Source organism: Bubalus bubalis, chromosome 12, assembly GCF_019923935.1.
Source record: "Bubalus bubalis isolate 160015118507 breed Murrah chromosome 12, NDDB_SH_1, whole genome shotgun sequence".
Lineage (NCBI taxonomy): Eukaryota > Metazoa > Chordata > Mammalia > Artiodactyla > Bovidae > Bubalus > Bubalus bubalis.
In genome coordinates this window covers 92,782,825-92,796,997 of record NC_059168.1, presented here as the reverse complement: position 1 = coordinate 92,796,997, position 14,173 = coordinate 92,782,825, and the positions used below count along the sequence as shown (strand labels likewise).

Below are 14,173 nucleotides of genomic sequence, written 5' to 3'. Positions count from 1 at the left end.
GAGCAGGGTTTCAAGTTTAGTGTTGAGGAAAAGAAATATTTATTAGAATACTGCCCTTTTCTGTTAGTAGTTACATTTAAGAAGTTACTTAGCCTTTAGAAGCCTCAGGTTCTTCCTTTACTAAATGAGGGTAAAACTGCTTCTTGGCATGAAAATTGAAGAGAAAATTAACTTTTGAATTTTATACAGAAAATATTGTGTATTTCGGTAAACATTATCCATAGTAAAATTATAGGAGAGAAGGTACATTCGGCTACTGCCCTCAAAATAAACCACTGCCTCATGCAATACCCATGGGTCCTTTTCCTTTGTGGTGAATTTATTTTAAACTTTCGTCTACATATCAAGAATAAATAATGTAGAGAGAGAAAGTATTGGCTTTGGGTTTCGTCTCCTCCACTTACTATTCATGTGTCTGCCTTTCTATTCATGCATCCTCTTGACAAGTTTTATTTATTTATTCCAGCTTTATTGAGACATAATGGATACATGACATTAAATTGTCCAACACAGTGATTTGATAGATGTTTTTATTACAGAATGATTACCACAATAATGATAGTTAACATGCATAAGAGTTGGGTTTTTGTTCACTACAGAGCCCAGAACATTCTGCTGTCAAAAATATGGAAGAAGGAAGAGGCACAATCTCTGTATAACTCTTGCCCTAGACACACTCCTCGCTTGGTCGAAGTTTCAGTTTTTTAAGTCTCTGTCTTGTCACCATCTCTGTCTAGTTGCTTCTTTTTTCTAAATTACTGCAACAATTTTCAAAAAGCTAATTCATTACAGAAATTACATTGAAACCCATATTATAATAAGAGAATCAAAAGTTATCGGACTTATGTATGTTCTAGGAAATATTGTGGAAAACAAAGGTTTCAACAGCATTTGGAGCATTGAAAAAGATGTGGTTCCTGAAGAAGAGAAAGGCAGAAAGAGAGTTGCAGATATATGAAAACTGGAAGCCAAGATATTGGTAGACCTGGAGCCTATTCCTGAATCATCATAAAGTCTCCACGGTTAGTAGTTGCATGTGTAAAGAAGTGGGTGCAACCCAACATCCATGACACATGTGAGTCATGTCTACTGACCTACAGGAGTTTATTATGTTTGTCAAGAACCAAGAGAAACAGGATCTAGAGCCTCAGAGAAACCCATGAACATATCCCCAGAAGGCTAGGATTTCCTCCTTCTAGCTAGGATTTCCTCCTGCCCAGCAGCTTCCCCAGGCCCCTCTTCATGTCTTTGTTTCTCAGACTGTAAATGAAAGGGTTGAGCATGGAGGTCAGGACTGTGTAGACAATTGTTGCCACTCGGTCCCGAACAGTGTAGCTGGACAAGGGCTGTAAATAGACATAAAAGATGCTTCCATAAAACAGGATCACCACAGTAAAGTGGGAGCCACAGGTGGAGAAGGCTTTGCATTTCCCTGCAGCTGAGGGGATCCTGAGAACTGCTACGAGGATTCGCACATACGAGAAAACAATGCATAGGAAGGGGGTCACCCAGAACACCAGCCCTTCTGTCTTTATTGTGAGATCATTGACAAATATGGAGGAGCAGGACAATTTCAGCAGAGGGTTGATGTCACAGAAAAAGTGGTGGACCACATTGGAGTCACAGAAGGTGAGCTGATTCAGCAGAAGTATGTGTAGGAGTGAGTGGAGGTGAGGCAGTGAGCAGGAGAAGGCCACCAGCAGGACACAGCGGCGGTGGCTCATGATGGTGACATAGTGGAAGGGGTCACAGATGGCCACATAGCGGTCATAGGCCATGGCTGCCAGAAGACAACTATCAGTGTTGCCCAAGGCATATGTAAAATACATCTGGGCCAGACATCCAGCATAGGAGATGGTCTTGTTCTCTGACAGGAAATTCAGCAGCATCCTGGGGACAATGGTTGTTGAGAAGCAAATGTCAATGAAAGACAGGAAACTCAAGAAGGAATACATGGGGGTCTGCAGTTGGGGGTCAGAACGGATGGCCAGGATGATGAGCAGGTTCCCTGTTATGGTGACTAGGTATATGATGAAGAAGAGGATAAAGAGTGGCTTCTGGTCCTCTGGCCGCGAGGTAAGTCCCAGGAGTATGAACTCAGAGACATTGCTGTTTTGATTGAGCCTTTCCATTGACTTTGGTCTAGCTATGTACAAGAAGGTTTGTTATTTATCATGCTCCAATTCCACAGCCCAAACTACAAGAACCCAGCAAGTCTTTGTTGTCCTCTATTTGGGCACTATTAGCAGCTGCGCTGGGAAAGCTTGTTACTCTCCTGGTGCCTTGATGTGGTCCTCCCTTCCCAAACCCATGTGATCATAAGGGCCTTATGATGAAACCTGAAGGAACAGAAGGGTTTTCCTTTAGAAACTGTCACAGCTGGACCCCTTGATTCAAGTTCCTTAGTTCCTAGTCTACGAAATCTGTGTCCCTGCTGGGAATACAGCAATAGAACAGAAATTCTTGCCTTTGTGTAATTCATCTAGCTTGGGTGATAAGTCAGATGATCACAAACAGTATATGTAATACAGTATCAGGTAGTGATACATACACGTAGCGGTACAGAATACATCAAGGATGTATATTGTCACCCAGCTTATTTAACTTATATGCAGAGTACATCGTGCAAAATGCCAGGTTGGATGAAGCATAAGCTGGAATCAAGATTGCTGGGAGAAATATCAATAACCTCAGATACACAGATGATACAACCTTTATGGCAGAAAGTGAAGAGAAACTAAAGGGCCTTTTGATGAAATTGAAACAAGAGAGTGAAAAAGCTGACTTAAAACTCAACATTCAAAAAATTAAGGTCATGGTATCCAGTCCCATCACTTCATGGAAAATAGATGGGAAAACAATGGAAACAGTGACAGACTTAATTTTCTTGGGTTCCAAAATCACTACAGATGGTGATTGCAGCCATGAAATGAAAAGATGCTTGCTCCTTGGAAGAAAAGCTATGACCAATCTACACAGCATATTAAAAAGCAGAGACATTACTTTACTAGGTCCATCTAGTCAAATGTACTGTTTTTCCAGTAATCATGAATGGATGTGAGAGTTGGACTATAAAGAAAGCTGAGCACCAAAGAATTGATGTTTTTGAACTGTGGTTTGGAGAAGACTCTTGAGAGTCCCTTGGACTGCAAGGAGATCAAACCAGTTAATCCTAAGGGAAATCAGTCCTGAATATTCTTTGGAAGGACTGATGTTGAAGCTGAAACTCCAATACTTTGGCCACCTGATGTGAAGAACTGACTCACTGGAAAAGACCCTAATGCTGGGAAAGATTGAAGGCAGGAGAAGAGGACAACAGAGGATTAGATGTTGGATATCATCACCTACTGGATGGACATGAATTTGAGCAAGCTCTGGGTGTTGGTGATGGACAGAGAAGTCTGGCGTGCTGCAGTCCATAGGGTCGCAAAGAGTTGGACATGACTGAGTGATTGAACTGAACTGAACTGAGTGATACATTTGTTAAAAAAAAAAAAAAACAGGGTATTATTAGTATAAGCAGATAGAGATCATTGGAAGTGGGGAGTATTTTTTTTTCCACTTTATTTTTTTAATATAAATTTATTTATTTGAATTGGAGGCTAATTACTTTACAATATTGTATTGGTTTTGCCATATATCAACATGAAGGACCCCCATTCTTTACCAAAGCAAATTCAGTTGTTATAAAACTAGACTTTGTGTGTCCTTGATAGAAATAAGCATTTGCCAAAATAATCAACAGTGAATATCTGAGAGGAATATTGAATCCAATCCAAAGTGGTTTTTCCTTGTTTGGACCCAGAATGAAAGGTTCTTAACCTTTCAAAGGTTAACCCCTCCTGAACTCACGGCATGCTGTCATCAGTCTGTGCAAGTCTCCCCTCTTTCATAAATCATTCTTCCCTTCATTAATCCCCTGTCCTAAACCACTTTTGCACAATAAGGAATCCATTGTTAACTATACAATTCATGTTTTAAAATTTCTTTTCTCATATATTTGTTCAAAGATTCGTATGAGAAACATGAAAATATGTGTCTTCCAGTCATACTCAGGACATCAAGTCTTATGTGCGTGTGTGTGCTTGGTCGTTCAGTCGTGTCCAACTCATTGAGGCCTCAAGGACTATAGCCTGCCAGGCTCCTTTGCCCATGGAATTTTCCAGGCAAGAATACTGGAGTGAGGTGCCATTCCCTTCTCAGGGAGATCATCCCAGGGATTGGCTCCACGTCTCTTACAACTCCTGCACTGGCAGGCAGATCCTTTATCACTAGTGCAACCTGGGAAGGCCTTAAAGTCATATATTACATATGAATTTCTTGCTATATTAATTTATTTAACATTGTTGAATTAATACATTACATCATTTACAATTAACTGCTCATATTTTTATATAAGTTATCAAACATCTTTAAACCTCAAGTACTTCATGTGTCATATAGGACACAACTACTCACATTCTCATGAAAATAGTGAAATAATGCATGAAAACACTTAGAAGAGAGAAGAGCATATTGTCAGCAGGAGAAGCTGTTGATCCTCATCAGTCCCTGTGTCACCGTCCTTTATCTTCTATTTCTTGATGTTCTCAAAATCAATTAATTTATGTACGTAAAATATCACATCCCTCACTGCCAAATTGTCCAGCTAATTTCAGGATTTGTCACGTTTTTAGTGGAAAGAATATTTGCTTATGCACTGAAGAATTGCATGAATCAGTAATTAAAGCTAATAATAATGACCAATATATATGAGTAAGTATTATGTACCATGCTTATGCTAAACATGCCACTAAATCCCAGGGAATTATGAAGCATTTCAGGAGACTAAGGCTTACAGAGGTGAAGTGGTTTGCTGAAGTTCACTAAGGATGTGAGAAGCAATCAGGTTTAACTCCAAGCTGGCTCACTCTAAGTTCATGCTCTCCAGTGTGAAGCTTCCCCTCCTCTAGTTATGCTATGTTAATTGTCGATCACCATCATCATAGGCACTGTTTTTATTGTTCTAAAAATTTCCTACTCGAATTGCCCTTGTACCCTCTGACACACTTTCTTCTCCCATATTCAGAATTTATCCTTATATTTGCTAGAGAGGTGGGCTTTCTGTGTTGTAGTGGAATTTGAAAATATGAATATCCATGATTAACGGGCTAAATCGGGTGGAAAAAATTGACCATGTATGACTTAGGCGTGTCTGGTGCGTGGAGCTGGTGTCGTGCAGTGGTCAGTGCCCTCTGGTGAAGACAAACAGTGAGGGGTTTGATTCATCCTGCATCACCTGCTTACAAGCTGGTTCCTGATGTTTTATGAATAACAAGGGAGACACCATGTCTGTAAAGCAGTACATCACACACAGATCAATATTCAAAAGTGAGTCATTGTGAAAGGGCTGCCTGGGGAATGTTCAATACAAAAATTAGTGGAGATTTGGTGAATTAATGGAATTGATTGCTCTAGGTCAGAGAAGTGATGAACACCCAGGCTGATGACTAGAAAGAGAGGAAGGTTTTGTATCTGAGAATCAGGAAGATTAGTTCTAAAAGGACAGGGTGTATGAATGATGCTGAGAATACAAGTCTTTCTTTTCTCTTATTTCTATTGAAGGATTTTGCTTCCACCAAAACATATGGTATAGGTGCCTAGAAGTCCAACTGAATGGATTTAAAACCAAGTGACATATGGAAATGTTACTTGGATCTTATGACTTCTCAATCCATGAAATATTTGAAAGTATCAGGGAGAAAAGAGTAAGTACCAAACTGGGTTGGAGTAGCCAAGTGAGTGGACAGCTTCTGAAGCTCACCTCCATGTCCAGATGCTTTTCTTTCCTTCCCAGCCACTCCAGAAGATGATGTGCACCACGTCTGTTCATCAGGTCGAATCTGCTTCTCAGCCAAAGCTCAGCTTCTGCATGTGTCTTCCATGTACTTCTGGGCTGATTGACAAGGAGAGAAGCAGGGATGGAGGAGGAGCCGACATACTACTCCAAAGGGATAACGCATTTCCCTTTCCTGACCTCAACCCCCATTCCTTCCCTAACGCCTGGTCCCTAGCATGATGCTGCTCCTCCCCGCTCCAGATCTCAGAAGGCAGAGATGGTGTGACCCAAGTGGGAGGACTCTCCTGATTGTGGAAGCCCAGCCAGCTTCTCATGAGTCTGAGATCTGCTCTGCTGGTCTCTGGGGCATTTATTAGGCTGAGGGAGTCGTGATGTGAGGACCTCTCAGAGGAGTTTGTCCTTGAATCTCTGTAGGCAGGGAAAGCAAATGGGAATCACAGCCAGCGCTGCTGACTCCAAGAGGACAGGGGACCCCTGAGGCTTCCTGTTAAGATGTTGGCACTAATCTCAGAGTTTCTGAACCTCAGTACATCATCTCAAGACTATGCTTCAGTTTCCCCAGGATGGGCTCTCATGAGTGGACAAATATTTATGTGAGTGAGTACTTTTATTTCAGGGGATTCGGGTATGGACCAAGGTGTAGTCTATATCTGGCAGATCATAAGTCAATGTGGGACCATTGTACTTTTCAAGGGATTCAGTTGAGGGAGATCGATGGTGTGTATGTGCTTGCCAGTGTCTGGGAGGCACGTGGATTAGATTTTTTCTGTGTGGGATTAGGTTAATATTAATGTATGTTTAATGCACAGGGTCAGGCAAAATTTATTGTCATATTTAACAAAGGAGCTTTGGAAAAAATGTATGTATTTCAGAGTTCAGGTGGTATGCATACAAAATAGAATATTAGTCAGCCAGAAAAAATGAAATCTTGCCTCTGGCAACAACATGGATGGACCTGGAGCAGTGTTTTGAGGTTAAGTTCTTTGTTTAAATTTTTTAAAATTGAAGTATGGTTGATATACAATATTATGTAAGTTCGGGTATCCAACATAGTGAATCGCAATTTTTAAAGGTTATACTCCATTTTTTAGTTATTATAAAATATAGGGTATATTTTCTGTGCTGAACAGTATGTCCCTGTAGGTTATTTATTTTCTACATAGTGGTTTGTACCTCTTAATTCTCTACCCTTATCTTGTCTCTTCCCTTTCTCTTTACTTACTGCTAATCTATAGTTTGGTGTATGTATCTACAAGTCTGTCTTTTTAAAATTTTCATTAGTTTGTCTTTTAATAGTCTATTCGTCTAGTCAAAGCTATGGTTTTTCCTGTGGTCATGTATGGATGTGAGAGTTGGACTGTTAACAACGCTGAACGCCGAAGAATTGATGCTTTTGAACTGTGGTGTTGGAGAAGACTCTTGAGGGTCCCTTGGACTGCAAGGAGATCCAACCAGTCCATTCTGAAGGAGATCAGCCCTGGGATTTCTTTGGAAGGAATGATGCTAAAGCTGAAACTCCAGTACTTTGGCCATCTCATGCGAAGAGTTGACTCATTGGAAAAGACTCTGATACTGGGAGGGGTTGGGGGCAAGAGGAGAAGGGGACAACAGAGGATGAGATGGCTGGATGGCATCACTGACTCGATGGACGTGAGTCTGAGTGAACTCCGGGAGTTGGTGATGGACAGGGAGGCCTGGCGTGCTGCGATTCATGGGGTCACAAAAAGTTGGACATGACTGAGCCACTGATCTGATCTGATATAAGTGATATCATATAGTATTTGTCTCTGTTATTGTTTCATTTAGTGTTTTGTTTTTATTCAATGAAAGATTCTTTAAATTCTATGTGCTTTACAACTTTTAAAAGTTTCACTTACACAATTTCATATAATCCCACAGTAATCCTTTTTAACAAGTTCCGTACCCGGTGTTTCCCCTCCCCTTCTCCTTCTCCCTACTGGTAACTACAGGTTATTTCTGTATAGCTGTGAGTCTGTAATCATTTGTTCCATACAAAGTTATTATAATACTATTGACCTTATTTCTTTAAATTATATTGCTGCTGCTAAGTTGCTTCAGTCATGTCTGATTCTGTGCAACCCCATAGGTGGCAGCTCAACAGGCTCCCCCCTCCCTGGGATTCTCCAGGCAAGAATAATGGAGTGGGTTGCCATTTCCTTCTCCTAGGTGTACATTACATCTCCACAACTTATTTGTTTATAACTGGAAGTTTGTATCTTTTAGTTCCCTTCAACTATACCCTCTCCCCTCCAAAGTCCATCTCCTCTGGCTACCACCCATCTCTTCTCTGTACTTGTGAGACTTTTCATTTTGTTTTGCTTGTTTTGGTTTTCAGATTCCACATTAAAGTGAGATCATATGATACTTTTCTTTCTCTGCGTGATTATTTCACTTGCCATCATACCCTCTAAGTTCATCCATGTTGTTGCAAATGGCAAGATGTCATTTTTTCTGGCTGAGTAATATTCTATTTTGTATGCATACCACATTGTTAAAATCTGTTTATCTACTGATGGATACTTAATTAGCTTTCATACTTTCTCTATGGTAAAGAATGCTTCAGTGGACGTTAGGGTATACCTTTTTTTTTTTTTTTTCAAATAGTGTGTTTGTTTTCCTCAAGTAAATACTCAGAAGTGAAACTGCTAGATCATGTGGCAGTTCTATTTTTAACTCTTTGAGTTCCTTCCAGTATAGTTTTCCACCCAATTTAAGTCTGTTGTAGTTAAAAGACCAGTTAGATTCCAACGGAGGACCGCAACATGTCTATCTGGTACTCAGGTGCCTGCTTTAACCAAGGTGTCATCCTGGTTATAGAAACATAAAGCAGCAGCTTCTCGCTGACAGTCACAGTATGTCACTGATGTTCAAAGGCAGGCGCCCTCTCTTAGTGCTACAGCAAATGTAACAGCAATATGTGTCTACAGTGATAATCCTAACTTACTATTGTCTAGGCAGGTCTTTAAGAAACTCATTGATATCTTCTCTCTAAATTGTATACAAAATGTCTCAGGAAATTATTATAGTTTGGCTTTGGCCCAATACTTTATCTCCTGGAAAAATGAACCCTGGAAACATCCTGCATTGGCCCTGACTCAGCACTACATGTGAGAGAGGGTTAAAAAACACTACACTCTTGCTTTGAGGTAGTTTTGCAAGAAAGGAAAATTGAATCCCTTTCCTGCCTTTATTTTTCATTAGGTTATCTCACTTCAGCTGCCTTAGTTCTCCCACTTTTTCCAATTCCTAGCTGTCCTAAAACTAAGATCATGGCATCCAGTCCCATCACTTCATGGCAAATAAAAGGGGAAACAATGGAAACAGTGAGAGACTTTAATTTTTTGGGCTCCAATATCACTGCAGATGGTGACTGCAGCTGTGAAATTAAAAGACACTTGCTCCTTGAAAGAATAACTATGACCAACCTAGACAGCATATTAAAAAGCAGAGACATTACTTTGCTGACAAAGGTCCATTTACTCAAAGCTATGGTTTTCCCAGTAGTCATGAATGGATGTGAGAGTTGGACTATAAAGAAACCTGAGCAGCAAAGAATTGATGATTTTGAACTGTGATATTAGAGAAGATTCTTGAGAGTCCCTTGGACTGCAAGGAGTTCAAACCAGTCAATCCTAAAGGACTAGACAGCATATTAAAAAGCAGAGACATTACTTTGCCAGCAAAGGTCCATTTAGTCAAAGCTATGGTTTTCCCAGTAGTCATGTATGGATGTGAGAGTTGGACTATAAAGAAAGCTGAGCACCAAAGAATTGATGCTTTTGTTTTTTTTTTGTTTGTTTGTTTGTTTTTTTATTTTTTAATTCTTACACGGTCCGGCGGCTCCATGGCAACTGGCGCAACACACCACCAAGGAACACACACGCGCCGCAGGTCGGAAGTTTCCGGCGCTTCTCGGCTACTTCCGCCTCTTTGCTGGGCCAACGGAGAGCTTCGTCAAAGCAGTTCTCTGCAGTTTCCGCCCGCATTCAGAGGTCAAGCCACGCCCCCCACATGACCCGAGATCCGGCACAGGAGCCCGAATTGATGCTTTTGAACTCTGGTATTGGAGAAGACTCTTGAGAGTCCCTTGGACAGCCAGGAGATCCAACCAGTCCATCCTAAAGGAAATCAGTCCTGAATATACATTGTAAGTTCTGGTGCTGAAACTGAAACTCCAATCCTGCGGCCAACTGATGTGAAGAACTGACTCATTGGAAAAGACCCTGATACTGGGAAAGATTGAAGGCAGGAGGAGAAGGGGACGACAGAGGTTGAAATGGTTGGATGGCATCACTGACTCAATGGACAAAAGTTTGAGTAAGCTGCAGGAGTTGGTGATGGACAGGGAAGCCTGGTTTGCTGCAGTCCGTGGGGTCACCAAGAGTTGGACACGACTGAGTGACTGAACGGAACTGAGCCTGTCTGCCAGGAGCCAGCGTGAGGACCTCCACCCGTGGCAAAGGTCATGAGGAAGGAGGCTCGACATATGCAAAGGCGGGATCAAGCCTCAGGAGTCCCTCTGGATATTCTCGAGCATCTGTCCTAACCCAAACTGCACTTCTCTGGATAATCAGCTCTGGTTCAGCTCTACTACCTTCTATAGGCATGCAGAAAGATGAGGCTCTCCAGAGCTGCTGCTTTTGTCCATTTGTAGGAAGAAGAGCAACATTAGTGGCTCAGATGGTAAAGAATCTGCCTGCAATGCAGGAAACCCAAGCTTGATCCCTGGGTTGAGGAGATCCCCTGGAGAAGGGAATGGCTACCCACTCCAGTATTCTTGCCTAGAGAATCCCATGGGCAGAAGAACCAGGCGGGCTATAGTCCATGGGATCACAAAGACTTGGATTTGAGTGATTATAAACCAGAAGACCAGAAAGAAGTAGAAAGACAAAGAATGATGGGATTATCTCTAAATAGAGGGACTGAGGCATTGCCCATGGTCAGTCTGAATTGGGCCCAGCTAGAGGAAGGCATGCTCCAGAACATTTTTCCTTTAGAAGTAGGCACAGTCAAAATTTGTTGTTGTTCAGTTGCTAAGTCATGTCTCCCTCTTGGAGACCTCACAGACTGTAGCACACCAGACTCCTCTATTCTTTATTATCTCCTGGAGTTTGGTCAAATTCATATCCGTTGAGTCAGTGATGCTAACTATCTCATCCTCTGCTGACCGCTTCTCCTCTTGCCCTCAATCTTTCCCAGCATCAGGGCCTTTTCCCATGAGTCAGCTCTTCACATCAGGTAGCCAAAGTATTGGAGCTTCAGCTTCAGCACCAGTCCTTCCAATGAATATTCAGAGTTGATTTCTTTTAGGATCGACTGGTTTGATCTCCTTGCTGTCCAAGGGACTCTCAAGAGTCTTCTCCAGCACAACAGTTCAAAAGCATCAATTCTTTGGTATTCAGCCTTCTTTATGGTCCAACTCTCACATCCATACGTGATTTCTGGAAAAACCATAGCTTTGACTATACAGACCTTTGTAGGCAAACTGGTTGGAATTAAATAGAATTCTCAGCAGCACTGTCTCCTTTGGTATGGACATATAAATAGTACCCTCAATTTAAATCAATTGGATTCCCAAGACAAAGAGTAAACTGGTGAAACTGTTAGTTGCTCAGTTGTGTCTGACTCTTTGAGACCCCATGGAACTGTAGCCCACCAGGCTCTTCTGTCCATGAAATTCTCCAGACTAGAATACTGGAGTGGGTTGCCAAACACTTCTCCAGGGATCTTCCCAGGATCGAACCTGGGTCTCCTGCATTGCAGGTAGATTCTTTGCCATCTGAGCCACCACACGAGACAAAGAGAAAATTGGTGAGTTGAAGGTAAATTTTGTGAGGTGAAGGGTCACATTATCCTTGACCCTCTCATTCCCTTGTATTCAGATGAAGCACACATTCAGCTGGTATTAGTCTTTATTGTGCACCAGTGATGAATCATCCCCAAAGCCTTTGCTTATTATCTCCAGGTTCCCAGCTTTTTTTTTTTTAATTGATGCATGATTTTTATTTACTAAAATGACAAATCTTATGTGTACAGCATTTTACTGATGACTTGGTCATCTGTTTCTTGTTGATGACCATTTAATTTTAGTTCTTCCTAATATAAAATACTATGAATATTTTTGAGTTTTTAATAAACATAAAGTATTATTATGTTTATAAGAATTTCCATACTGCTTTCCAAAGTGATTGTGTAATTTTATATTACCAGTCACTGCCTCTAGGTCATGAGGTTATGGTAATTTTTAAATTTTTACTTATAAATTTTTGTATTATGCTTCTATACTAAAAAAAGACTTTGAGTTTCTAGAAGAAATACTAAATTATATATTTTAAACATATAGTTGTAGGAAGAGATGAAGGAAAAAATGGTTTCAACATTGCTATTGTGGAATGGATAATTTCTTGGTTCTTGTTCTTTCTGGTCATTAGCAATTTTTTTTAAATTTAAATTGATTTATTTTAATTGGAGGCTAATTACTTTACAATGTTGTATTGGTTTGCCATACATCAACATGAATTTTTAATTGTTTAGAAAAAATGAGGGAATTGAAAAGAAAGAAAAACATAACAATATAATAAAGGAGGAATGGAAAACCAAGAGAAGAGAAAAAGTGAAAACTTAAGTTTTAAACAAAAACATTTTGAAAGAGAAAAATGAAGAATTATGAAAATCTTCAAATTGAAAATCAGCTAAAATGTACTTTCTCCTTCTCCTCCTCCTCCCTCTCCTTTCTTCCTTTCCCTTTTCAAATGTTTACAAAGGCATCCAAGAGCTACAAATTTGGAAATTATTTTTAGCGATATACTGAAATGTGAAGGATGTTGGTGGATAAGTCTTGAAAAGAGAGCAGTTTGTTCAGGAAGTATCCGTGGGAAAAGGATTAGTTTAAAGCATCTCATTTGGAAGATTCACTGTGATGACTCTTCATAGGAGAGAGGAGAAATAGAGAGGGAAAGTATCTTGATTAAGCAGAGGCAGAGCCAACTGAAGGATCATCATCACTGGATGTAATTACCCATAATGCCTCATCTCACATGGGTTAAAGAAGCTAACCTCCAAGAACTTGCTTATTTACCAAGAATCAGCAGAAACCAGATTCAGGTGGAGCAGAATCCACACGTGTGTTTTTCAAGAGGGTGCTGCCTATGGTTTCCTTCTAACCAACAGCTTTCTCAGGCCCTGTTTCAGGTCTTTGTTTCTCAGGCTGTAGATAAAGGGATTGAGGGTGGAAGTTAAAACTGTGTAGACAATTGTTGCCATGTGGTCCCTGATGGTGTAGGTGGACACAGGCTGTAAATAGACATAGAAGATGCTTCCATAAAAGAGTGTTACCACAGTGAGGTGAGACCCACACGTGGAGAAAGCTTTGCGTTTTCCAGCAGCCGAGGGAATTTTGAGAACCGCAAGGAGGATTCGTATATACGAAAAAGTAATGCATAGAAAGGGAGTCACCAAAAAACAGATCCTTCTATCATCATGACAATTTCATTGACAAATGTGGAGGAGCACGATAATTTCACCAGAGGGCTGAAGTCACAGAGGAAGTGGTGGATAATATTAGAGTCACAGAAAGTGACCTGATTCAGCAAAAGTGTATGTAGGAGTGAGTGGAAGTGAGGCAATGAGCAGGAGAAGGCCACCAGCAGGACACAGCGGTGATGGCTCATGATGGTGACATAATGGAAGGGGTCACAGATGGCCACATAGCGGTCAAAGGCCATGACTACTAGAAGCCAACTGTCAGTGTTGCCCAAGGCATATATAAAATACATCTGGGTCAGACATCCAGCATAGGAGATGGTCTTATGTGACAGGAAGTTCACTAGCATCCTGGGGACAATGGTTGTTGTGAAGCAAATGTCAGTGAAAGACAGGAAACTCAAGAAGAAATACATGGGGGTTTGGAGCTGGGAGTCAGAGTGGATGGCCAGGATGATGAGCAGATTCCCTGTTATGGTGACCAGGTATATGATGAAGAAGAAGATGAAGAGTGGCTTCTGGTCCTCAGGCAGGGAGGAGAGTCCCAGGAGGATGAATTCAGAGACTCTTCTGGTTTGGTTGAGTCTTTCCATTGACTTGTATCTAGTCATATACAAGAAGGTTTGTTATTTGTCATGTTCCAATTCCATAGCCCAAGTCATGATAACCCAGCAAGTCTTTCTTTCCTCTATTTGGTCACTGTTAGTAGCCGTCCCAGGAAAGCATGTCCGGCTTATGGTCGTTGATGTGTTCTTCCCTTCCCAAATTCATGGGCATCATAAGGGCCTTGTATTGCAAGCTGGAGAGACAGAAGAAGACAAGTTTTCCTTT

At 41.0% G+C, this 14,173-nt stretch overlaps 1 protein-coding gene and 1 pseudogene across 1 annotated transcript; both read right to left on the bottom strand.

Moving 5' to 3' along the window:
• Positions 1-1,199: 1,199 nt before the first annotated feature.
• LOC102414211 (olfactory receptor 1L8-like) lies at positions 1,200-2,363 on the bottom strand. The gene has a single exon (XM_044926676.2). It carries the CDS (start codon positions 2,130-2,132, stop codon positions 1,200-1,202), a length of 933 nt encoding a protein of 310 aa, XP_044782611.2. The 5' UTR covers positions 2,133-2,363.
• A 10,643-nt stretch (positions 2,364-13,006) lies between these two features.
• On the bottom strand, positions 13,007-13,935 carry LOC112578229 (annotated as a pseudogene).
• Between the last annotated feature and the right edge of the window lie 238 nt (positions 13,936-14,173).